The 27,971-nt window shown below is 42.7% G+C and overlaps 1 protein-coding gene across 2 annotated transcripts in view; it reads right to left on the reverse strand.

Annotated features, from left to right (window-relative positions):
* Positions 1–27,971, reverse strand: part of LOC124721830 (succinate-semialdehyde dehydrogenase, mitochondrial) — a 227,772-nt gene that overhangs the window by 4,137 nt on the left and 195,664 nt on the right. For both annotated transcript variants that reach the window (XM_047246954.1, XM_047246955.1), the window contains exons 7-8: positions 19,209–19,367; positions 13,560–13,732 (exon numbers count right to left, since the gene is read on the reverse strand). In XM_047246954.1, the coding sequence (XP_047102910.1) occupies positions 13,560–13,732; positions 19,209–19,367 (332 nt within the window). The remainder of the gene's footprint in view (positions 1–13,559; positions 13,733–19,208; positions 19,368–27,971) is intronic.

Raw genomic sequence — 27,971 nt, forward strand, 5'->3', positions numbered from 1 at the left:
TACAGATCTTACAACTCTACACAGCCACTGCAGCTCCATCTCTTTTGCTGCTCCGATTATTTGCAAACTTAGTTCATCCAACCCTGGATTCTTCCCTCCTTTCATATTATTTAGTAACTCATCCACTTCTCCACAGTTTGCAGCTCAATCAGTGGGCTTTTGTTTTTTACTCTGCTATAATATTTTTCCGTCACCTCTGCTGAACTTGGCTTCCATGTTCTTAACTGTCTTTCTTGGTTTTCTGCTCCTTTTCTCTCCTTCGGTTCTCTGATATTCATTACTAACCTCTGATGGTCACCATCCAAGGACCCTGGTGGCATTACATTGATATCTGTTATGTTTGTCAGTCCATCATCTGCAAAAACATAATCAACTAATCAAGTTTCAGACCAATCACTCCTTTACCATGTTACTTTATGGTTTTCTTTTTTATCTAACAACAAATTTCCAAACTTCAACCCATTCCTTTTGCAGAAGTTCAATAATCTTTCATCTTCCTTGCTTCTCTTTCCACAGCCATTTCCTCAAAGTACATTTTCATATCCTTGTCTCTCTACATCAACATGTACGTTTAGATCTCCCATAACAATTGTGTTTTGTTCAGTTATCTGATTCTGTAATTCTTCTTGAAACTTCTTTTTTTTCCCCCTCTGATATGCATCTCACGTTGAGGGAGGGGGGGGGGGGGGCAGCACTTTCAATATCATCACTGTTTTCCCCTACAATGATAGTTTTGTTTGTATCATTCTCTCAGTTATTCAATTACTTCCTCTTTCTGTCCATCTTTCATAACTATACCCACTCGATATTTGTCATCTTCCTCACTGCCTATCCAGTATAGTCCAAATCCATTTCTCAGTTTACACATTCTGCCTCCACCTTTTTTGTATTGTCCCTAATACATCCACACTTAGTTTTTCCATCATATCAACAAGTTCTTCCACTCTCCCTTTCTACATTCATACAGCTAATATTCCAAATGGTAATTCATTTTCATGTCTCTCATTAGATCTTTTTTTTTTCCAAGGCTTGTTCCACTTCCTGCTTGCTGGACCTATCACGGTTTTGTCAGAACCCAGAACCCCAATTTTTTGGCACATTCTTCTAAGCCTTCACAGAGTTACCACAGTGGTCATGGAACATATACACTGTACCTCACCCCTACATGCAGTTCCTTAGCTCATACCATTGCACACCTCCCACGAATTGGATGAAAAGTTTGAGTTAATCAGCTTGATTCTACTGACTGCAAAAGAGTGATGTACATAAAGATGAGCAATTTCATCAAGATGGTTTAGAATGTGCCCTTCTTATGTTATGAGTTGTCTAGTTCCTTAATTTGGTGGCACATCTCAATCACTAAAGAAAATACAGAAGTGGTTCGTCAGCTATTCCCAAAGCATGACACAGTTGGAAAGTTGAAAGGTAAACAGCAACATCATTGTCGCAGACATCAAAAGAGCAAAGGATCAAGTGCAATGACGTGCAGGTGCCTGGAGACAGGGACGCCTTCTACGTATCATACAATGAAGGCTTTCATGGCCTTATGTCATAGTCACTGGTGAGTCTTCTGTGTTGAAAGGCTATGGTCAAAGTAACTTTTAGGTTCCTAATGTTTCATCCAGAGCTGTGCTGGACATTTCTGGCAATGCTGAGTCTTCTCAACTAACAACCCAGATCTCTGAGAGTACAATGAATGTATTTTAGATTATTCATGATTAGTAGAGAGAATCACTGTCAGAGATAAATTTTAACAATCAATGCAATTCAAATGGAAACCACCAGAATACTGTGCCACAGTAAACCTTTGAAAAGTAATTCAACAAAAGGTGAAAGGCTCTCAAAGATTTAAATGCAGATGAAGAGAGAGTGGTTCTTCCTGCTGACAAAGGCAACACTACTTTGTTATAACTAAAGAGGATTATCAAAGGAAAATTTTGGATCTTTTAACTTCAGGAAAGTACAAAAAACTTTAGGAAGACCCTACAGATAGCATGCTGAAGATAACACATACTCTGATAAAGTCATGTACTTTGATTCAAAAAGAGGATAGAAAGGCCTTATTAAAGACAATAAATGTAGCCCAGCATTAATGGCCTACCCATTATTCATAAATCTGATCTTCCTCAGTCAGCAACTGTTAGTGCTATTAATTCCCCAATATATCAAATAGCAAGATATCTGGCAACTCGTTTACAACTATATACTGGTAGAACTGACTCTTGTATGAAATACTCATGTCACTGTATTGAGAAACTTTAAGAACTAACTTTGACTCCTGAAGAAATTCTTGTAAGATTCAACACAGTGTCTTTATTCATTACGATTCCAGTTAACAAAGTTATGATTTATAAAACGGAAGTTTTCCCAGTGGATTAGACTGTCTTTTTTTAGACAATGCCTTACACCTAGTCGGTTCCAATGGGACAATGAATTTTATAAGCAAGTTGATAGTGTCCCAATGGGTAACCCATTAGGTCCCCCGATCACTAATTTTTAGATGGAAAAATCTGAACAGAGAGCTCTAGAAAAAGCCAAATAAGAAACCATCTCAGTGGTATCAATTTGTTGATGATACATTAAAGATTTGGTCACACGATAAAGGTTTAGAAGGATTATTTCGTTATCTAAAACATATAAATTCAAATATCCCATTTACCTTGGAAATTTGAAATCAAAACATAATATCCTTCTTGCATGTTTTCGTTATGAGACAGATTGACGGAAGTTTGAGACATAAGGTCTTTTGGAAAGTCATGTATACAGACAGATATTTTCATAAGAACTCCACAACAAAAGAGAGATGTCATTACAAGTCTTGTGGATATAGCCAAAAGAATCTGCACACCGGAACACCTGCATGCTGAATTAAAAAATATGAAGCAGGCTTTTGAGAAAAATGTCTATTCAAGAAAAGAAGTAAATAGGGTTTTAAGAAAGAAGCAGCCATGAAATTTAGTGATATACGGACAGTGGCTTTACACAAACAATAGGTAAGTTTTTAGCCTCAAGACGTGACAATCAATTTTTAAGTTTTATATCTGCCAAGGATTATCTGAGCTGATCACTTGTAAACTAGACCACACTCATTTTCACAGTATTTAACTCACTTTCCTATGTCTTACTCACCAGTTGGCAAGACTCGACATCACCAGGAGCACCTCCTATGTTGTCCAGCACAGCTCTGGATGAAATGTCAGGAACAGTAAAGTTTCTTCGACCACAACCATACAACCCAGAGGACTCGTCAGCAAATATGACATACTATATCTTTCCCCTCGGGCTTAGTCGAGAAATCTGCAGTATCTGGCATTCCATAATAAGATCAACTTCCAGAACAAGACCCTACTCACTACTTTTGAAGAATCTGTTTTTGGACAAGCATACTCTATGCATCTCACTTTGAAGGTATTTTACATGCACGAACCTCTGTCTCAGTGGGTAGTATGCCATAGTGCAAGCTGGCACAATTGCACAGGTGCATTTTGTGGCTTTAGATTTATGACTCAAAATTGATTGAATAAAATGTACTAAAGAAGCAAATGATATTTTATTTTCATAACATTACAGAATTTTTTGAAACATTTCAAAGGATGATGCTGCACGTGAACTTCACATTCTGCACGCCAATAAGATATGTCTTGTGTTCAAAAGCCTCTCCTCATGCATACCCTACACCACCTTATTGGTCTTGTCTTCACTGTGCTAGGTAAAAAAGTCCAGAAAATTACTGGCTATAAGGCAAATCATTTTTGGTCCTTGCAGTTGGTGTCCAACTGACGACTTCTGCACCAGAGAGGATACAGCGAATTGTACACCAAGACTAATCGTGAATTGCACTCTCCTCCTACCTGATACTGGCCTGCAGAATGTGCAAACACCTTAACACTGGCACGCAAACCACACTGACACCCGAAACCAGTACAACGCACCCTCCATGGTGCAACATCGGTATGAAGCAATTTCTGCTGCACAAAATTTGTTACGGGCACACTTGGCCACACAACACTGGTTCGGAACACCCTCTGCCATGCATCAATAATATGTATGTATGTATGATTACAAGGAGTTCACCTATTCACTGCTAGATGGCCGTAGATGTATACACTGAAGCATGCCGCTTCCAAGAAGTGTCAAAAATGTTTGAGATAACAGATTTTCAGTCTGCTTCAACCACTTGTATCTGGGAATCATTATAATCTTATTGCAATACATAGCTTTTGCATGATTTTGCTTTTGAAATTATATGCATAATTATGAAACATGTTTAACATTACATCATCACTTTCCCTTTAATTTCATAAATATCTGCTTGTTCCTGTGTGCTGTTACATATTTTCCCTTATTCTGTTTTACATTTTTCATGACATCAGGGAACTCCTTTCTGTCTTGCTGCATGGTGCTGATGACATCTATGTTATAACTAGAGCCCGGATTTTAATGACAAATGACTGGAAGCTGTTGGCACTCAGCTATGTGAGGCCCTGAGTATTGTGCAACATGTGCAGAGTGAGTTGGGTCGAGCTTGTGGTCATGTGGCTGACAAAGTGAAAACCAAATTGCAAAGTGTTCTCCAACGGAATCCTGGATATTCTACACTGTGCAAAATTAGTGACACTCTTTCAGGGAATGCCGCAACATTTGAAGATACTGAAACAAAGCTGAACTCCAGTGACCTGGCTGCCTTCAAATACACTCCAGTGACGTCTTATGAAGTGGAGAGGAGCTTTTCCAGGTACAAAACTATCCTCAGCGACAACCGTAGATCTTTGACAATGGAAAACCTGAAAATGTACCTTGTGATCCAGTGCAACTTTGCAGATACTGAAGATTGACATACGGTATTAAATAATGTGAAACACTTTAAATACTATGTAGAAATAAAAACATTGTTTTACTGTTTCGATAGATGATCTTTTCACTGTACTTTCTGCTTAGAAAATAAAACATTCAGAGATTCAAAAAATATGTGCAAATTAGCCACAAACCCTACAGAAAGAAAGAAAGAACTATACTTACAATATTTTGAGAAGTGAATTTTGTATTACTTTATGGTGAATAAAAAATTATAAATAAACAAACAAAAATGCTTTAAATAAACTTCTATTAGTCATATTTTATTTTTTAAGGTCATATTTATGTAAGTTTTAGGTCATAAATGCTTGCATATTTTACCGTTTCTTAGGTAATTAAAATCTGGGCCCTAGTTATAAATTGTTAGCTTATCAACCAAATCTGGATTAGGGTACAAGTTGTCAAGATCAATTCAGTAACCGCTTCCAAGCAAATCTAAATAATTTGACATGTTATTTGCTCTTCAGCATAATGACTACTATAATTTGTGTCCTTTGCAGTATAAAAAATAAAGTCCCATACATAAACGAGAACAACTTTCACACAATTCATAAAATTTCATGCCCAATCTACCAAACTTTGATGAGAGAAATTGCTTCCATCCAAGATGACCTTTCCAGAACAAATATTCATCAATAATACTATCCTTTTGGTGTGTACCAACTAATCTGAATGTGCACCTCAAATGTTCCATAACCAGTTGTACTTCGAATAGTTTTTAGTGCTCACAATACCTAATCGTTCATATGGTGCATTATCTTATTGCTATGACAAATAAAAAGTATAACATGATCAACAGCCTGTGTGTCTGTCGCTAATACGGTTGATAACTCAGATGGTAAACATACACTGGAATGTAAGTGGTTAAAAAAAAAAGGAGGGGGGGGGGGGCATTGGGCCAGGAAATAGCAAATTTCAAAGATTGATGACAATTAGCACAAAGTGGTAGCAGATCACACTTAACAAATGGCAATGGCTAAAATTACAGTGACCAATAATACACCTAGCTAAAATGATCTCCCAACAAGACAGCCAAGAGGTGGTCAGCCAAGTTATTGGGAGAGGTTTAATTCCCCAGAGCTTGTTCCCGTGGAGAGAAGACCAGTGGTGATTCCAAAGTGACACCATCTGCCAACTGACAGCAGCACGGAGATCAACCAAACGAATGGAAGAGCTAGCAGTCCAAGGCAGGCAGACTGCAGCCTCATTTCCTATCAGACCGACATGGCAACAAATCCACACTAACATCACAGCAGCTCCCTCAACAGCGAGCAAGTGGAAATTTTCTTGGACCTGTTGTGCCAAGGGACGGACTGTGACAGCACACACAAACTCTGAAGGGCACAGAGAGAATCGGGGCTGGATGTACCGGGTGGCCTGATGGAGGGCGAAGAGCACTGCTGTAAAAACCTAGCAGTACTCTAGAAGCGAGTACCAAAACTGGTCGGTGCCAATGAAGAATGCACACCTGACACCCCAATTGGACTTAGTGATAGCACCTGCCTGTATATTGACAGCTGTAACTTGCGTGTGGACCTCAAGAAACTTACAGCAACAGATTGAATACAGAGTAGTGTCCTTGGAAAGCAAATGAAGTCCAAGATGAACACGGGCTGCCAAATGAAAGCCAAGGTGGTGAAGGGTTCACACCCATCAGGAACATGGCAGGTAGCATAAGTTAAGCTGCCAGAGCAGTAGGCAAAAGCAAACTCCGGGAGGAGGAGGATGCACCCCTACTGGCAGTCAAAGGAGGCATTGAAAGGATGGGTGGCCGGGCATGGAGGACAAATATCATGCATATCTGCTGAGAAGGAAATGACACTGGTATGACAGTGGGTTTTCAGCATCTTCTGCTAAGTGACTGTCAACTGGGCTAGTGTAAAAGGCGCCAGTGGCCAAACATATTCCACGACGATGGACTGTGTAAAGATGGAATAAGATGGACGGATGTGGAGCGGAATAAACGTAACAGTCCAATTTCAAAAAATACAACGGATCGGTATAAACAGAGGAGGATGGTCTGATCTGCTCCCCAGGAAGTACCACTAAAGACACAGAAGACACTGGGGGACTGGGTACAGTGTACAGTCAGGTACGACACATGGGAGGACCAAAAGTGTTTCCTATCAAGCATTAGCTCCAGGAATTTTGTAGTTTCAGTGAATGGAAAGCAAAGTGGACAACGCTCTGGACGGAGTCTTGAGGCACCTTGTTTTCCAGGATAAAGGTGTCCATCATGGCTGAGCCCACATATACCATGAGAACTCTGTACTCTAACAACAGGTCCAAGATGTAAAAACAGTGGAAGAAATATATTGTGCTGCCAGAAATTCATACAAACGGTTTTGTTAGTGGAAAAGCGAAAGCCACTGTCAATGCTTCACAAGTCAAGATGATCAAGACGTTGCTGAAGATGCAGATCATGGAGACAAGTCTGTGGAGAACTGCAATAGATTTCAAACTTGTTAAGGAAAAGGGACCAAGAGATGCTTGGTGATGGACAGTCCATAATAGGGTTAATGGCTATAGCAAAGAGGACGACGCTCTGGATGGAGCCTTGAGGCACCTTCTTTCCAGGATAAAGGTGTCCGTCATGGCCAAGCCCACATATACCACGAAAACTCGGTACTCTAAAAATTCCTGAAGGAAATGGGGCAGGCAGCGTCCAGAAGCCCCATGAGTGTAGGGTATAGAGGATACCAGTCCTCCAGCAGCTGGCATAGGCATTCTTCAAATAAAAAAATATGGCCACGGTGATTTGGGGGGGGGGGGAGGTGATTGGCGTGGCGGTGGCGATTGGGGTGGCGGTGGTGGTGGCAGCAGCGGCGGCGGCGATTGGGGGGTGGTGGTGGTGTTGGTGGTGGTGCTGGCGGCGATTGGGGGGTGGTGGTGGTGGTGGTAGCGATTGGGGGTGGTGGTGGTAGCGATTGGGGGTGGCGGTGGTGGTGGGGGTGGCGGTGGTGGTGGTGGTGGTGGTGGTGGTGGTGGTGGCGGTGGTGGTAGCAATTGGGGGTGGTGGTGGTGGTGGTAGCGATTGGGGGTGGTGGTGGTAGCGATTGGGGGTGGCGGTGGTGGTGGGGGTGGCGGTGGTGGTGGTGGTGGTGGTGGTAGCAATTGGGGGTGGTGGTGGTGGTGGTGGTGGCGGCGGCGGTGGTGGTGGTGGTGGTGGTGATTGGGGGCGTGGTGGTGGAGGTGGTGATCGGGGGCGTGGTGGTGGTGGTGGTGATCGGGGGCGTGGTGGTGGAGGTGGTGATCGGGGGCGTGGTGGTGGTGGTGGTGATCGGGGGCGTGGTGGTGGTGGTGATCGGGGGCGGGGTGGTGGTGGTGATCGGGGTGGTGGTGGTGATCGGGGTGGTGGTGGTGCTGGTGGTGATCGGGGTGGTGGTGGTGCTGGTGGTGATCGGGGTGGTGGTGGTGCTGGTGGTGATCGGGGTGGTGGTGGTGCTGGTGGTGATCGGGGTGGTGGTGGTGCTGGTGGTGATCGGGGTGGTGGTGGTGCTGGTGGTGATCGGGGTGGTGGTGGTGCTGGTGGTGATCGGGGTGGTGGTGGTGCTGGTGGTGATCGGGGTGGTGGTGGTGCTGGTGGTGATCGGGGTGGTGGTGGTGGTGGTGGTGATCGGGGTGGTGGTGGTGGTGGTGATCGGGGTGGTGGTGGTGGTGGTGATCGGGGTGGTGGTGGTGGTGGTGATTAGGGTGGTGGTGGTGGTGGTGGTGGTGGTGATTAGGGTGGTGGTGGTGGTGGTGGTGGTGGTGATTAGGGTGGTGGTGGTGATTAGGGTGGTGGTGGTGATTAGGGTGGTGGTGGTGATTAGGGTGGTGGTGGTGATTAGGGTGGTGGTGGTGATTAGGGTGGTGGTGATTAGGGTGGTGGTGGTGATTAGGGTGGTGGTGGTGATTAGGGTGGTGGTGGTGATTAGGGTGGTGGTGGTGATTAGGGTGGTGGTGGTGATTAGGGTGGTGGTGGTGATTAGGGTGGTGGTGGTGATTAGGGTGGTGGTGGTGATTAGGGTGGTGGTGGTGATTAGGGTGGTGGTGGTGATTAGGGTGGGGGTGGTGGTGGTGGTGATTGGGGTGGTGGTGGTGGTGATTGGGGTGGTGGTGGTGGTGATTGGGGTGATTGGGGTAGTGGTGGTGATTGGGGTGATTGGGGTAGTGGTGGTGATTGGGGTGATTGGGGTGGTGGTGGTGGTGATTGGGGTGATTGGGGTGGTGGTGGTGGTGATTGGGGTGGTGGTGATTGGGGTGGTCGTGGTGGTGGTGGTGATTGGGGTGGTGGTGGTGGTGGTGGTGATTGGGGTGGTGGTGGTGATTGGGGTGGTGGTGGTGGTGGTGGTGGTGGTGGTGGTGGTGGTGGTGATCGGGGGCGTGGTGGTGGAGGTGGTGATCGGGGGCGTGGTGGTGGTGGTGGTGATCGGGGGCGTGGTGGTGGTGGTGGTGATCGGGGGCGTGGTGGTGGTGGTGATCGGGGGCGGGGTGGTGGTGGTGATCGGGGTGGTGGTGGTGATCGGGGTGGTGGTGGTGCTGGTGGTGATCGGGGTGGTGGTGGTGCTGGTGGTGATCGGGGTGGTGGTGGTGCTGGTGGTGATCGGGGTGGTGGTGGTGCTGGTGGTGATCGGGGTGGTGGTGGTGCTGGTGGTGATCGGGGTGGTGGTGGTGGTGGTGATCGGGGTGGTGGTGGTGGTGGTGATCGGGGTGGTGGTGGTGGTGGTGATCGGGGTGGTGGTGGTGGTGGTGATTAGGGTGGTGGTGGTGGTGGTGGTGGTGGTGATTAGGGTGGTGGTGGTGGTGGTGGTGATTAGGGTGGTGGTGGTGATTAGGGTGGTGGTGGTGATTAGGGTGGTGGTGGTGATTAGGGTGGTGGTGGTGATTAGGGTGGTGGTGATTAGGGTGGTGGTGGTGATTAGGGTGGTGGTGGTGATTAGGGTGGTGGTGGTGATTAGGGTGGTGGTGGTGATTAGGGTGGTGGTGGTGATTAGGGTGGTGGTGGTGATTAGGGTGGTGGTGGTGGTGATTGGGGTGATTGGGGTGGTGGTGGTGGTGATTGGGGTGGTGGTGGTGGTGATTGGGGTGATTGGGGTAGTGGTGGTGATTGGGGTGATTGGGGTAGTGGTGGTGATTGGGGTGATTGGGGTGGTGGTGGTGGTGATTGGGGTGATTGGGGTGGTGGTGGTGGTGATTGGGGTGGTGGTGATTGGGGTGGTCGTGGTGGTGGTGGTGATTGGGGTGGTGGTGGTGGTGGTGGTGATTGGGGTGGTGGTGGTGATTGGGGTGGTGGTGGTGGTGGTGGTGGTGGTGGTGGTGATTGGGGTGGTGGTGGTGGTGGTGGTGATTGGGGTGGTGGTGGTGGTGGTGGTGATTGGGGTGGTGGTGGTGATTGGGGTGGTGATTGGGGTGGTGGTGGTGGTGGTGGTGATTGGGGTGGTGGTGGTGGTGGTGGTGGTGGTGGTGGTGGTGATTGGGGTGGTGGTGGTGGTGGTGGTGGTGGTGGTGGTGGTGGTGGTGGTGGTGGTGGTGGTGATTGGGGTGGTGGTGGTGGTGGTGGTGGTGGTGGTGATTGGGGTGGTGGTGGTGATTGGGGTGGTGGTGGTGATTGGGGTGGTGGTGGTGATTGGGGTGGTGGTGGTGATTGGGGTGGTGGTGGTGATTGGGGTGGTGGTGGTGATTGGGGGGTTGGTGGTGATTGGGGGGATGGTGGTGATTGGGGGGTGAGGTGAGGGGGGAGGTGAAACCGGACTGAAAGAAAACATGAGTCAAAGTGGTCACGAGGACAATTTGGATTCTTTGTGGCAGAAAACAAATGGACACTACAATTCAAAGAGCTGCCGTAGTTCCTTCTTGATGGATGTAATGCCATGAACAAGACATTTTTTGGTTGGAGTGATGTAAAAAGTCTTCGCAGCAGTATTCCTTTTGTTATTTCCGACCTCCCAGTTGTGTAGCAGGTGATTTTGCCGTCAAAGGGGAAGATTTGGTGCCTTGTTGTGCAGCTGTGGGAGAAGGAGACAGGGATGCTACCATGATACTGGACCATTTCACAACTGCAGTACTGAATTAGAGGTAGCAAGCCCGTGTGACGTGTCCTTCGTGGAGCGAGAACTGTACTAAAAGTGACAGAAAAAGTGACAGACAGTAAAATGCAGGGTTTACAACTAGCCAACAACTTGTGAGTGGCTTTCTCCTTCACCTGGGATCTCCAGAATGGCCCACTCATCGAGATACATGGGACACTCATCCTCATGAGCACGTATACCACAAGTCACACATTTGGCCAAGTTTTGACAGGATATGTGAGTGCATTTACAACGTTGACTCTAGTAACAACACATTGGGTCTGGAATGTTTGGTTGGACCGTGATAACTTCATAGCCTGTCTTCATCTTCGATGGAAGCACTACCTGATCAAATGTGAGAAAATGAGTGTTTGCACCAATCTATTTCATTACCCATTGGACCACAGTGATGCCCCAATCAGAGAGATAATGCTGGATTTCTCTCTTGGTCGGACTACCAAGCAGCCAAGTATAAATAACACCAAGCGTAGAATTCAGCATACAATGGGCCTTGACATGAACAGAATAGCCATGGAGGACCTAAGCTGTAGACAGATGTAGGGTTTGAAAATCACAAATGGTCTGCAGAAGCAAAGTCCCATTACCAAGCAAGAGCAGGATTTCACGGGGCCTGCAATTGCATCAACACCTTTCTGAACAGTAAAGGGATTAACTGTAGCAGAAGACTGACCTCCTTCGGTACACGACAACACGAGGAACTGAGTTGCAGCTGGGCGATACATTGAAGCTTTAGCTTCATTCCACTTACCTTTAGTAGATATAGACCGAGATGAAGATGATTGGCTTATTGCAACAAAATCTCCCGTGACTGTCAGCATCTCCAATGGCGTGCTCCTTCCAACAGGGGCTCCCCCCTCCCCCTTATTTGCCTTAGGCAATTGTTCACACCTCAGGTTCCACCTTCTGAACTCCAGACAGAGGGACCAATTAGCAACTGGGAAAGTAACAGCTCAAGCAATCATCCCTGTCCCCCTAGACCTGGCATGTACCAGGGGGTACGTGCGAACCCTATTTGTCGACCCGAGGCTGGGAATTCTGAACTACCCAGACATCTGTTGCGAGTCAAATGTGTGAAAAAGCCTTCAGGAACACAAAGGGGGGGGGGGGGGGGGGGGAGAGAAGAAGAAGAAGAAGAAGAAGAAGAAGAAGAAGAAGAAGAAGAAGAAGAGATATCTCAAATGCCAAAGTGGAGGAAGGGGAGCAGATAGAGAATGAAGGAAGGAGGGCTGGTTCCTATGCTGGGCTACTGAAACTTCAGAACACATTCCTGGAAACACCCAAGACATGTTCCCCAAGGGAGGGGGAAGATAACAGCAAGAGGATAGACGTGCAGTACAGAAAGGGAAAAGGCACTGCAAAAGTTGGGGGACTATGGTAGCCAAGCATGAGCTCACAAAAAGAGTTTTCAGCACCCTTTGGAACCTGTTGTCTTGCTAGTGTGAATCCCAGATCCTGTTGCTGAATTGAGCTATTGTTTTGCTCATAGTCACCTACAAAACACTGACAACTTACCAAATAATTTTGTATGAGTGGTTCATTTACGTCACTCTCACAGCGAACAAAAAGTGACAGTGCACTGACAAAAGCATGTTGAAGCATCTGATGCAGTGCTATCAGATGATTCTAAGGCTGCCTCTTTCATTATCTTCACCTCCATGTTTTGCAAACATTGGGACATAAATGATCACGGCAGTATTCAATTAATCTGGTTCTTTCATTAGTCACATCGGTACAAAACAAGGGTTACTGGACAGAAGACTTTCTACTGCATTTGCTCAGAGCTATTTTGAAGTTTATTGGGTGTGAAACTTGGTGTATAATATGTAATGAACAAGACACTTTTCCGAAATTTCCTGGCAGATTAAAACTGTGTGCCAGACCGAGACTCAAACTCGGGACTTTTGCCTTTTGCGGGCAAGTGCTCTACTGGTGGAAGTGAAGCTGTGAGGACAGGGCATGAGTCATGCTTGGGTAGCTCAGATGGTAGAGCACTTGCCCGCGAAAGGCAAAGGTCCCGAATTCGAGTCTGGGTCCGGCACACAGTTTTAATCTGCCAGGAAGTTTCATATCAGCGCAAACTCCACTGCAGAGAGAAAATCTCATTCAAGACCCTTTTCTTCATGCAGCTTTCTACAAACTTCCGCTTCTTGGTCGCTCAGTCCCTTTATGAACTGTACGAGTGCTGTTTCTGGTTTCTTAGGACTTGTAGGCATGTTCTACTGGAGTACCTTACTTTGCATATATCAATGTATCCACTTCATATTACACAATACATGTGAATTTGTGCACACACACACACACACACACACACACACACACACACACACACACACACACACACACACACACACACACCTCAACCTTTGTTTGGTTCTGGTCTACATTCTATAAGTGACTGGGAAGGAAACCCACTTTAGAGTGATAATCAATATCTTTGCAAACACTGGTCAGTGATTTTTTACGAGTGGCTATATGTTAGTTACAGATGACAGTAATATGGCTCTGTCTTTACAGAACTTGCTCTCTACAGATCTTGTATCACAATAAATTCAGCTTATGTTTCTTTTTTATACTTATATTAAGTAATATATACTTCAGTACATCCACAACTTATTTAAAAATGTGAATACTTACTTTATTACAGTGACCACAGGGCCAAAAATTTCTTCATTGTAGCACCTCATATCAGGAGTAATACCAGTTAAAAGCGTTGGTTCATAAAATAATGGCCCAACTGAAGAGGCACGATTACCACCCACATAAAGGTTAGCACCTTTTTGCAGTGCATCTTTCACTATTGATTCAACCTGGCAAAACAAAAAAAAAAAAAAAAAGTTTACAATAACCAACCAAACAGCCACCCCCCCCCCCCCCCCCCACACACACACACACACACACTAATGCCTGTAATGCCTGGTGGACCAAACAGCTCTTTCAGCATTTGAAACCTTTTTCCTGCTATATCACTGCTATTTTAACCTGTGCTGCCTGTCGCCTCTGAAAATCTGAGGAGCATTGTAATGCCACAAATATCATTCATGTGAAGAAAGAAAAGGCCCGACAGCTGGCAGCATTGTTGCCAGCTTTCAAGTGTGAAGTCTAAAAGGCTCAGTATCAACACTATGTGGCTGAAAACAATAGTCTTTCGTTCCACTGCAGAAACAATGAGGCATCATCATAGACACACACCAAACTGCATGTGTGATTGGTATATGGTAGACACATGACACAACTGTATTGTGCCAACTTCAACTGTAAGGGCTCTTCTTTTGCCATCATGACTATAAACAGCTATTCACAAAGAAAGAGTACACTAATGTTGTTTCACATCGTTTGACATCAGTAGCATATATACTGAAAATAATGAATAGACAAGTTGAATCTACAGTGAGAATGTAATTTTTTTCACATAATCTAACAGTCAGATAAAATAATAAAACTTTTCATTTCCCACATGACAAAATGAAAAGTCTGACTCAAAATTCAGTAAGTATTAAATTAATGGAACAGCCTTTGGCATGAAATACAATTTTACGTACAAAATAAAAAATGAAAATATGGAGATTTGTGCAGATATCTTCCATAAGTGAATTTTGATTTCAGATTTTGAACTAGACAAGGTATGGGTACAGTTGATAATATATGCATAAAAAGTTCAAGCCTACACTATTTTGTAACATTAAATAATTAAGAACATAAATTTTGTGTTTTTTATGGCTGCTCATAAGAAAAAATAGCATTTTTACACAGATTTAATACCTTCCAGGTAAGTACCATTTAAATCATGGAGTAATTTTCATTTCTGCTTCGGGAATCTGCAGTGAAAGATGCATTATTATTGAGATGAAAAAGAGTTGTTACTATTAACTGCTGTATTCTACTTGATACTTAATTGAATGAGGGAAGACTTACAAAACGAAAGGCTTTGAGTTATAAGCATAGCTGCAGCTTAATGCTGGTTAGTTCATCAGATATTTTTACCATCTAAGAAAAACCTGTTTTTATCACAGAAAAACAAATATGTTTGCATGTGCTGTAAACTAGACTTAATTTTAGTTTTGTCATATTATACATTATTTTATTTGACTCACAGAAACAAATTCTGCAGTTTAGAAAAAGCATTATGTTCAGTGTGTGTATGAACAGGTTATAATAGGAAAAGAAATGACTATAAAATTCAGGAAAAAGGAAGAATGTGTAGGCACCTTCCTCTGAAGAATGCTACAACTGCCGTACAGATCAATTTTTCCTCCAGCGGTGTAGAACAGCATGCAGAGGTTTACATATAAGGTCTACAACAACTTTCACCGTTTTTTCTCTAAGCTTGGGGCTTTATTGTAAAAAAACTTACAAAAAAATTATGATTCATAGTATTGCCCATCACTGGCCACTACATACTCCCATCTTTCGGATAGCATATGAATCCTGTGGCGGAAGAACTGGACGTCTTTTGTAGGGATCCACAAATCTATTCAATTTTGCACTTGTTCATATGATTGGAAGTGCTGGTCAGTGAGACTGTATGTCACTGATCGAAAAATGAGGTAGTCAGACAGAGCAAACGTATGGACAATACGGCGGGAGGGATAGGACTTTTCATTTCAACGTTTCCATTTATATTTTGACGGGTTTTGCAACATGGGGTCGAGCACTAACCTGCTGCAAAATTACCTTTATGTATCTATCACTGTATTGTAGGTGTTTAAATTTCACTGCTGGGCTTGAACGCATCAATTCCTTTCGATAATGTCCTGTAACTGTCTTCATGTGTTTCAGTAGCTACAAAAACGTTCTGTCTTCCACCGCCATGCCGATCTTTGACATCAAAATCACCATTCTTAAGGCAATGAAAACATTCTCTGCACATTTTTCCATTAATAGTTCCCTCGGGTCTTACCCAGCATTTTAAGGGTCACAGCCACAGATTTCTTCATGTTAAAGCAGAAAATTAAAATTTCCCACAAATGGCGAGAAATGGGTACATAAGTTGACGTACCTAATCGAGAATAACCTTATGATGCAATCACAAATTGACTAATACTTTTATGGCATTATGTTTGCAGATGCCCTAGCTTATTGTATTACACCTATGACCAACCACCCGAACCCCACTTGCTGCTACTGCCGTCTATTGCAAAACAGCGGAAGCAAAGTTGTAGACCTAATAGAATCTGCCCATATGCATTTCCTGCATTAGTGTTCGTAGTAACTCATATCTGTATTCTATGAAGTGTCAAAGCACTTTGTGAAGAGAGGAAGACTAAGAGAGGGGGGGAAAAAAAAAAAAAAAAAAAAAAAAAAACTGCCACTCAGGTGTGTAGGGGAGACGCAAGGCACATGACAAAACGGTCAGTATAAATTTGTGAAACGCTATGTTGCTGCTTATTATGATATAGAGGGGTAGAGAGATTGGGGATTTGCTTGCTTGCTCTTTGGTTTGCTGACCTAGGAATGAGGGAACTGCATGACCACAATCCGTGGACCTAGCTTCCCTTACACATCTATACCCTCCATCATCCACTCCCCTTCAGCCTGTCACAGCCCCAGAATACAATTTAGCCATTAATATGGTTCTGTTGTACTTAGATGAGATACACACATTTTATATTTGTTCTTAACCCATTTCGCTAAACTATAAACATTAATTTTATACCATCAAAACATTTTAAGTAATCTACAATTTTCCACCCCCTGCAACGCATAAACTATTACTCCGAGAGAAAAAATATATATAACAATTTTTGTAGGAAATTTAACGTAGTTTAATTTTGCGCTGGGAAATATTTTTGCTAGAAGCTGCAGTCTTCTATTTACTCAAGAAAAATGTAAAAAGTGATCTTTAAATGAACCCCCACCCCATCCACACACTCACATACCACTGGTAAGGATTTGTAGTGTGTTGTTCATGGCCGTTCCCCCTTCCACTCTACAAAAATTTGTGACAACATAATTTTTCCCTTATCTGACCTTTTTTTGGTGTTCTTTGACTGGGCTACAAAACTGGAAAAGGTAGTGGTGTTAGCATCTACACGAAATCTACTTGCACAGAGACAAGAGGACAAGTGGGGTGGGGATAAAGGAAGGAGCTTTGAAGGACCGACAGGCAGCATGCAAGTTGTCTGACCCAGTGTGATGGTGCAGTGGTTAGCACACTGCATTTGCATTCGAGAGGATAACGGATCAAACCCATGTCCAGCAATCCTGATTTAGGTTTCCACGATTTCCCTAAATCGTTTTAGACAAATGCTGGGATGGTGCCTTTGAGAAGGCACAGCTGATTTCCTTCCGCTTCCTTCCCTCAGCCAATGGGACTGATTACCTTGCAGTTTGGTCCTTCCCCCAAATCACACCAACCAACCAAATTATCTGGATGATACACAAAATTAAATTGTCAGTAAAATGCAACATTTTTGGATGCTGCGATTGAAATATATGGATTTCACGTGGGTAATGAGACCACACATGCTTATTAGAGTGTTTTAAGGGCTCACAATGCTGTTCCACCTTGTATGGTTGAATGGATTTTAATTCAAATTAATACTTTTGTTAATAAATATTTCCTGGAGTAAGGTTACACAAACAAACACTAAACTACAGAACTACAAAACTAAATAGCAACTTGTGAGAAATGCTATATTCTACAAAATACAAGTTGTTTCACGACTTAAGTCATTACCATTCTTTTGTAATACTTTTCAGTAAACAGTGTTTCAAAATTTTAATATATTTAAAGAACAGCAATATAGAACCATCAAAAGCTGCTTTAGCACTTATTTACTCACCGACAACCAGTTCCAGTCAAGCGACCATCTTCAAGGCTCAGAGTAATGTTGACATGTTAAAGAAAGCTTTCTTGGTGTCCAATATATAATTTTTTCAGTTGCAGTATTGTCACATATACATGCATCCATTACCTTACACAATGATCAGCTGGAATATTATGACCATCGACTTACTACCGATATAAACCCATGAAGGTGATGGTAGTGTCACCTGGAGAGAAATGACTGTTGGTCAGATGCACACTCGGTGCATGTAGTATCAGTGAGCATGCTGTCCGTGTGTAGAACGGGGAAGACATGAGCTTTATCTGAGTTTGACAGAAGGCAGATACTGATGGCCCGGAAGTTTAGCACGAGCATTTCGGAAACTGCATGGCTTGTTGGGTGTTCGAGGAGTGCTGTGGTGACAATCTTCAACATGTGGCGAAACCACATCCAGATGCTGTAGGGTTGGGCTGCCACCTGTCATTACAGACATCAGACGTCATAGGCTGAGCAGACTGGTAAAACACGAGAGGCAGCAAAATGTGGTGGAACTAACATCAGACTTCAATGCTGGGCAGAGTACAAGTGTGTGTGAACAGACTGTGCACCGAACACTCCTAACGACAGGTCTCCGCAGCCGACAGCCCATGCATGTGCCAATGTTAACACATCGACATTGGCAACTATGACTGAAATGGACACTGGACTATCGACACTGGACTATCGGCACTGGACTATCGGCACTGGACTATCGGCACTGGACGTTGGCGCAGTGGCAGTGTAATGCATGGTCTGATGAAACCCAATACCTTCTTCATGATGTCAATGGGAGGGTGTGAATCTGTCGTCTTCCAGGGGAACAGCTCCTTGACACCTGTACTGTGGGATGGAGACAAGCTGGTGGAGGCTCTATTATGCTCTGGGGAACATTCACGTGGGCATCAGTGCAGCTTGTGAAAGTCACAATGATCATGTTTCCTGAAGGCACTGGCATTTCTCAACAAGATAATGTGCAATGTCACAAGGCCAGGAGTGTGATGGAGTGGTTCAGGGAACACAGTGGCAAGTTCCAATTTATGTGCTGGTCCCTCCAGCTCACCAGATCTGAACCCGATTGAACACATCTGGGATGTGCTGATGTAGATGTGGTGCTAACTCTCTCCTGTAACAAACCAAGGCCTCACTGCTTCCATGCCACGACACATCACCGTTGTTATCTGTGCCAAAGGTATACACACTGGCTATTAGGTAGGTGATGTTCTGGCTCATCAGTGTGTATTTCTCATTGGTCACACAGTGCAAAACCTAACAGTCCATTGCAGTATTCAGCATAACGTCTGGCCGAGGTCTTATTATATGATTAACTTGAGTGTTTGTTTGTTCAGACGCCTTATCGAATAGATCACAACATTATTCAGATGAGAGATTTATTCCACTATTCTGATCAAAAATTCAGAAATTGATTGCAAAGTTGAGATACAATTTAAACATGAAATTACAGGAAAAGTATGCGTACCTTTTCTAGTTGAGGCTGGTTGATTAGTGGACCAAGATTGTTTTCTGGTTTGGTGGTGTCACCCAGACGAAGTTGCTGTACCATCTCTTGCTTCAGCATTGACACAAATTGATCAAATACGTTTTCTTGCACTAAGAAACGATTTGCACTGACACATGTCTGAAAATACCATCAATTAACATGTTGGGTAATCTGTTGTTTAGTACAATGGAAATTTCAGATATGGAAAAATAAAAATTTAACTAAAACTCAAAAATGTTTAGCCAATTCGATTACACAGCTTTATATCACACAACAAGACCACATCTATTACTACATAATAATGTCAAAACAGAACAAATAGTGTTAACCACAGACAATCCCAAAAGGAAGAGTTACAATTTATTCTTTTGAAGTGTATCAATACTCTTAACTGCTTCAGATAACAAAATGGTCAGGTGAGTAAAAAAAAGACTAAAAACTGTAACAAAAGTAATATATTGTAGATGGTAAATACACTGAAGAGCCAAAGAAACTGGTACACCTTCTTAATATAGTGTAGGGCCCCCGCGAGCATACAGAAGTGCTGCAAAACAACGGGGCATGGACTCGACTTATGTCTGAAGCAGTGATGGAGGGAACTGACACAAAGAATACTGCAGGGCTGTCCATAAATTCGTAAGAGTATGAGGGGATGGAGATCTCTTCTGAACAGTACGTTGCAAGGCAACCCAGATCTGCTCAATAATGTTCATGTTTGGGAAGTTTGGTGGTCAGCAGAAGTGTTTAAAGTCAGAAGTGTGTTCCTGGACCCACTCTGTAGCAATTCTGGATGTTTGGGGGTTTCACATCATCCTGCTGGAATTGCCCACAACCGTCAGAATGCACAATGGACATGTGTGGATGCAGGTGATCAGACAGGATGCTTATGTACATGTCATCTGTCAGAGTCATATCTAGACATAGCAGGGGTCCCATATCACTCCAACTTCACATGCACTCCACCATTTCAGAGCCTCCACCAGCTAGAACAGTCCCCTGCTGACATACAGAGTCCATGGATTCATGAGGTTGTGTCCATTCCTGTATACATACAATTTGAAATGAAACTCATTCAACCAGGCAATATGTTTCCAGTAGCCAACAGTTCAATGTCGGTGTTGATGGGTTCACGCAAGGTGCAAAGCTTTGTGTTGTGCAATTATCAAGCATACACGAGTGGGCCTTCAGCTCCAAAAGCCCATATTCACGATGTTTCGTTGAATGGTTCGCACCCTGACACTTGTTGATGGCCCAGCATTGAAATCTGCACAAATTTGTGGAAGGGTTGCACTTCCGTCATGTTGAAGCATTCTCTTCACTCGCCGTCAGACCCGTTCTTGCAGGATCTTTTCCCGGCTGCAGCAATGTCAGAGATTTGATGTTTTGCCGGATTCCTGATACTCAGGGTACACTCGTGAAATGGTCGTATGGGAAAATCCCCACTTCATTACTACCTCAGAGATGCAGTGGCCCATCACTCGTGTGCCAACTACAAGACCACATTCCGACTCACTTAACTCTTGATAACCTGATATTGTAGCAGCAGTAACCCATTTTGTGATGTCACCGCCAGACACCACACTTGCTAGGTGATAGCTTTAAATCGGCCGCGGTCCATTAGTACATGTCGGACCCGCGTGTCGCCACTTTCAGTGATAGCAGACCGAGCGCCACCACACGGCAGGTCTAGAGAGACGGACTAGCACTTGCCCCAGTTGTACGGACGACGTAGCTAGCGATGCACACTGACGAAGCCTAGCTCATTTGCAGAGCAGATAGTTAGAATAGCCTTCAGCTAAGTCAATGGCTACGACCTAGCAATGCGCCATTAGCCTTACATAGCTTGTATCTAAAGAGTCTCACTTGTATAGCCACAATCTCCAGATGTACCACAAGGATGGATTAAAGTTAAGTATTCCAGAAGCTACGTACTTTTCTTTATAGCATTCATTACATATCCTGTTTCAGACCTCACTCCATCCTTCGTGAGTTAGCGCGTGCATCTTGGCCGCCTCTTTCAATTAATGTGCGTAGTGTTGGCAAGTCTGCCGACACTACACATTTAACAACTCAACTGTGCCAGACACTTGTTGTCTTATATAGGCGATGACTGCTGCGGCGTTGTATTCTGCCTGTTTACGTATCTCTGTATTTGAACACGCATGCCTATGCCAGTTACTTTGGTGCTTCAGTGTAGTTTCAAACTAGCTTTTCATGTGACAATGTGACGTAAGTTGTAATCACTCTTGACATTAAAATACACCTGACTTATTTAAACACAGACAAATAGTGGAAATCCAGGTTGGAATATCAACAATATTATGGGAAGGATAGACTGCCCCTTACTCTAAAGATGACATGCTGAGTTGCAGACAGATACAATGAAAAGACAAACACATTCAGCTTTTGGCCAAATAGCCCCGTAGAGACAGGTCTGAAAGAGACGTAGGGTAGCAAACGGTGGCATAATTTTGTTTTCAGGTACATTAGAACTATTCCACACAGTCGAGTGAAATTTTTACAACCCAGTAACATCCATTTAGAGAACACACTCTATGAATCAAAACACCAACAACATATTTCTGAGGGAAAATAAAAAATTCCAAAATGTGATTAAAAAAATGTAATACGTTAAAAGAAGATACATATTGTAGGTGCCCTCCATGCCAAATATAATTCACTCAAAAAGGGTATAATTTTTTTTTGGTAAGCTTAATGTGGCCTGAACACACACAGAACTCATCTTGACCATATCAGTCACATGAACAGAGTTACATGCTCACGAAAATACAAAAATTTGAAAAATTACCTGAAAAACATGGATTTTCTAAATGTGGAAGCACAAAAGAGACAAGTGATAGCCAAGCCAAATTTCAAACACTGCATAAGTAGACCATAATATTATATGTGGCAAAATTTCAACTTGTTATTGCACGGCATTTGTGTACAATAAAAGTTGACAGAGATGTATTTGGTTACGTTTCTTTTAACACGATTTAGCAAGTAATAGTGATGATGCAGACAGCTTGTTTCAGATAAAGCTGCAGCAATTGTTGGGAACCATTACGCAACAGAAAGTTAAACAATGGTAGTTTTCAGGGACAGCCCATGTTTTTAAAATTCTAGTTCAGACTGGTCAGTACTGTTGTGGAAAGTCAGTATGGAGGCAGAAGAGTGGTGCTTTTGTTCAAACAAGTTGCGGTATTGGTAGAGCACAAGCATCTGAATGTCATAAAACAACATATGGAACAAAATGTGGCATTCGCTTTGTACTGTATGATCTGGATGAATCGGACCAAGATTTGTTGCTATGGAGATCCGGGATACACCCTGCGGGCACAAGAAGTACAGTTCCAGGAAACTTTAGTGTTCGTTATCATCATATGAAAGTGTTTCTGGATAATTATTCTTTCCTACAAAGAAGTTGTTTTGATCTGTTTTGGAGTCATAAGAAGACTGTGAAGTGTGTCCTCAGAGAAATTGATATAAAATCAGTATTCAAAGTGAATCAGTGCATGGGACTTAACATGAAACCAGGACAAAAATTATGTTACAGGTGTGTTACATTGCTAAAACATGAAGAATATTCTGATAATTTACATGACAGTGACGAAGAGTATCAGTCACCTACAGCCACAGCGGATGAGCAATTAAAAACTTCAGTGACTGCTCTTGGTTTGTCCCCCATGAAGACACACAAAGTTGGGAAAAGAGACAGGCCCAGCTACGGTAGAAGAAAACTACAAGAAGCTCAAATGAAATTAAAACACAAATGGTGGAAGAGGAAGAACTATCTGCCCCAAAGGAACAGAAATCATGCCAGAAGTGCTCCGATTTGGACAAAATTGTGTATAATTTGAAAGAAAAATGTGCCGTATCCACACGCCACAAAAAAGTAGCTATTCTTACCTTTGCACCTTCCAGCTGGTCTATTGACTACACTGCAAAGGAATTCAATGTTTCTACATATATGGTAAAGCAAGCTAGGAAAATAAAAGCAACCCAAGGAGTGCTTTCGCAACTGCAGCAGGCTCAGGGTAAGCAACTGAGTTCAGAAATAAAGGTGCTAGTGTCGGAGTTTTATGAAAATAATGACTACAGCCGAATAATGCCTGGGAAAAAAAAAAAAGAAAAACTATGTAACGATGAAAATGGGAAATGTACGTGTACAGATACAAGAAAGGCTGTTGCTATGCAACATATCAGAACTATATGTAGAATTCAAGGAAAAGTATTCCAATACCAAAGCAGGTTTATCATCTTTTTTCAATCTTCAGCCAAAACGGGTTGTGCCTGTAAGTGCAATGGGCACACACAATGTTTGTGTATGTGAGACCCATCAAAATGCTAAGCTGATGTTTGCTGCTGTAAAGGATTCTGGTCTGGATTACAAAGGTGCAATGGAGCTGCTAGTGTGTGACATCAGTTCCTACCAGTGCATGATACACAGGTGTGAAAAGTGTCCTGGTACGGCAAATCTTGCAGAACACATAAATAACAAACTGTATGGTGAACTCCTTATGAATGACGACGAACTTGTTTCTTATAAACAATGGACACACATGGATCGCACAAGTCTTGAAACAAAACAAATTACAGTGGAAGATTCTGTTGATATGTGTTGTCAAAAAAGGGAGAAACTGACCACACACAGCTTCACAGCAACAGCGCAATCGGCTTATTTCCAGTTTTGTAAGGATAATTTGAAACAAGATGAAATTATAGTTATACTAGACTTTTCTGAAAATTATGCATTTACAGTTCAAGATGTCATCCAAGGATATCATTGGGACAACAGTCAAGCAACTCTCCAGCCACTTGCGATTTACTATAGAGGTGACTCATGTGATGTGTCTGTCATGAACCTGTGCGTTTTTAGTGACTGGTTAATTCATGATGCCATTGCAGTTCATGCCCACATTCGCACTGTCATGGCATATGTGAAAAACAAGCTGCCTCACATACATACTTCAGTGATGGGGCAGCTAGTCAGTACAAAAACTGTAAAAATCTCAAAAATTTATGCATGCATTACCATGATTTTCAGATTCATGCAGATGGAATTTTTTCGCAACAAGTCATGGTAAAAATGTATGTGATGGTACTTGTGCTACCATTAAGCACATGGCATCACGAGCTAGTCTGCAGCACCCTACAGAAGGTCACATTCTAACACCTCTTCAATTATATACCTGGATACAGAAAAATATCTCTAGCATACAATCATTCTAGGTTTCGAAAGATGAGGTGAAATCAGTCTAAGAGATGCTAAAAAGCAGACTAAAACACGTTAAAACTGTTGCAGGCACAAGGAGCCATTATCACTTCTCTCCAGTGGACTCTGACAATGTGCAGATGAGCAGACTGTCCGGTTATAACTATAGGTTCACGCACAACATGTGTCTTCACAGTGTGTCTGACTCAGGATTCAGAAGCAAAAGCAGCAACATACAACCAGGTTGCTACGTTATTGCTGTTTATGATGACAAATGGTACTTAGGATGTGTTGCAGAGTGCTGTGAAGCAGAAGGTGATGTATTTGTGAACTTCATGGCACCAGCACGACCAGCAAGATCATTTCATTGGCCACATTTGGCAGACAGGTGTTGGATTCCTTTTGAACATATTCTTATGACAGTTCCAGTTCCTACCACAGTGTCAGGAAGACAGTACAATTTGCCACTCAATGTACAGAGCACAGTAGGTAAAGTGTGGGAGAACTTCTGTTCGAAGCACAATCAACTGGTTTTTAGCAGTTAAAGGGCAGTAAACATTAATGATAGGTTGTGGTTAATCTGTCTATATGTTGTTGCTTAGTGATTAAATAGTTGTGGGAGAAGATAACAAGAGGCAGAACAGTTTACAATATGTTTTTACAAAATTGTGTTGTGGAACAATGGCCACATCACCAAATACATCTATCAACTACCATTGTACACAAATGTCTTGCAATAAAATGCTGAAATTTTGAGATATATATCATTATGGTCTACAGTGTGTGAAATTTGGCTTGGATATCACTTGTCCCTTTTGTGCTACCACACTTCGAAAATCCATGTTTTTCAGGTAATTTTTCAAATTTTTGTATTTTTGTGTGCATGTAACTCAGTTTTTGTGACTGATATGGGCATGATGAGTTCTGTGTGTGTTTAGGCCTGTGTGTTTAGGCTACATTAAGCTTAGCACAAAAATTTATACCCTTTTTGAGTGAATTATATTTGGCATAGAGGGCACCTACATTATGTACCTTTTAACGTATTACATTTTTTAAATCACATTTTGGAATTTTTTATTTTCCCTCAGAAATATGTTGTCGGTGTTTTGATTCATGGAGTGTGTTCTCTAAATGGATCTTACTGGGTTGTAAAAATTTCACTGGACTGTGTGGAATAGTTCAAAAGTTATTAAGACCTGAAGTTGGGTCTGAAGATAGATTGCCAGATGCGGGTTGCAATTTCCAGATCACGCCACCTTCTTTCACAAGTTATAATTCTGGAACTAACTGGCAGGGGAAACTAATACTTTTTTTACACGAGTTTTCCACACATGGTAGAATTAGTGTACTGAATTTCAGTCAAATCTGAGACTATGAGCTGGAGCCCCTGGTTGAACTGACATGGAATGACCCTATAACATGTTGGAAAATTCGGAACAGTTATTGATATATGTTGTTGTTGTTGTTGTGGTCTTCAGTCCTGAGACTGGTTTGATGCAGCTCTCCATGCTACTCTATCCTGTGCAAGCTTCTTCATCTCCCAGTACCTACTGCAACCTACATCCTTCTGAATCTGCTTAGTGTATTGATCTCTTGGTCTCCCTCTACGATTTTTATCCTCCACACTGCCCTCCAATGCTAAATTTGTGATCCCTTGATGCCTCAAAACATGTCCTACCAACCGATCCCTTTTTCTAGTCAAGTTGTGCCACAAACTTCTTTTCTCCCCAATCCTATTCAATACCTCCTCATTAGTTACGTGATCTACCCACCTTATCTTCAGCATTCTTCTGTAGCACCACATTTCGAAAGCTTCTATTCTCTTCTTGTGCAAACTGGTTATCGTCCATGTTTCACTTCCATACATGGCTACACTCCATACAAATACTTTCAGAAACGACTTCCTGACACTTAAATCTATACTCGATGTTAACAAATTTCTCTTCTTCAGAAACGATTTCCTTGCCATTGCCAGTCTACATTTTATATCCTCTCTACTTCGACCATCATCAGTTATTTTACTCCCTAAACAGCAAACCTCATTTACAACTTGAAGTGTCTCATTTCCTAATCTAATCCCCTCAGCATCACCCAATTTAATTTGACTACATTCCATTATCCTCGTTTTGCTTTTGTTGATGTTCATCTTATATCCTCCTTTCAAGACACTGTCCATTCCGTTCAACTGCTCTTCCAAGTCCTTTGCTGTCTCTGACAGAATTACAATGTCATCGGCGAACCTCAAAGTTTTTATTTCTTCTCCATGGATTTTAATACCTACTCTGAAATTTTCTTTTGTTTCCTTTACTGCTTGCTCAGTATACAGATTGAATAACATGGGGGAGACGCTACAACCCTGTCTCACTCCTTTCCCAACCACTGCTTCCCTTTCATGCCCCTCGACTCTTATAACTGTCATCTGGTTTCTGTACAAATTGTAAATAGCCTTTCGCTCCCTGTATTTTACCCCTGCCACCTTCAGAATTTGAAAGAGAGTATATTGACATATGAGGCTGTGAAAATCCGTAAAAATGTCAAGAAATCGAAAAAAGTTAAATATGTCAGTGGGTTCACCTTAATAACTTTTCATTAGTGCAGTTTTGTCCAGAATTCACAATCACCAGTCTAGCAGAGGATTTAATTTCCTTCAAGATTCAGACAAAATATTTTTAATTACTCCCTATACATGCTGAGAAATGTCGCATTGACAATTATAGAGAAAGCGGACTCTAAACTGAAAATACCATCCTCGGTCAAAACTAGTACTCCTGGATGTAATGTCATCTTTAAGCCATTATGTATAATATCTACACGAAGTTCACGAGATTCACATAGTTTCTAGGGAACACATTCACGAAGGGACAAGAAAAGATGTGGAGGATTGTAAGGGTCACTTTGCAAATTTCTAGTTTTCAGACATCAAGAAAGCCGTTCATTCTAGCAGCTTGTAGTGTCACCAGTTGGTTGTATTGAAAGGATTGGTACAAAGTACCCTCTAAGTATCTGACTGGGAAATAATGTCTGTTGATAATTCACAGTTTCTCTCTTGCCTGGGAATCTGTTGAATGTGCCTTCATTGAAATGATGTATTCTCCCAACTATCCTGCTTCTATTGCTTTATTTTATATAAATGAGTATGAGCTGACACATTATTTAAGCGATTATTGGTGGAGAGGTGTCTCCTCCATTTATTTCCGATGGTCTCAGCTGTCTCTTGAGACCACCACTGTACAGACTTGTGTTCATATTATCCAGAAGAGTAAGGTATCACACTATGTGCTGCGTGGATAGTAACATTCACTGTTTCTTGCACTATCTTGTCCTTTTCTCAGGACATCGTGACTTAGGCTTCAGAGGAGTATGTATCTCAGAAGGAGCTGCTCTACTAGTTGACCTCTACTAATTAAATTCTCACTGCCCCATAGATAATTGTGGCCATTAAATCACACAGCAGGATAAAAGGGGAGGGGTAACGCATGTAATCGTTCTTTCATTTCCTGACATAATATACCTCTGCTTGGGGAGAG

The sequence above is a fragment of the Schistocerca piceifrons genome, chromosome X (assembly GCF_021461385.2).
Source record: "Schistocerca piceifrons isolate TAMUIC-IGC-003096 chromosome X, iqSchPice1.1, whole genome shotgun sequence".
NCBI classification, from domain to species: Eukaryota; Metazoa; Arthropoda; class Insecta; order Orthoptera; family Acrididae; genus Schistocerca; species Schistocerca piceifrons.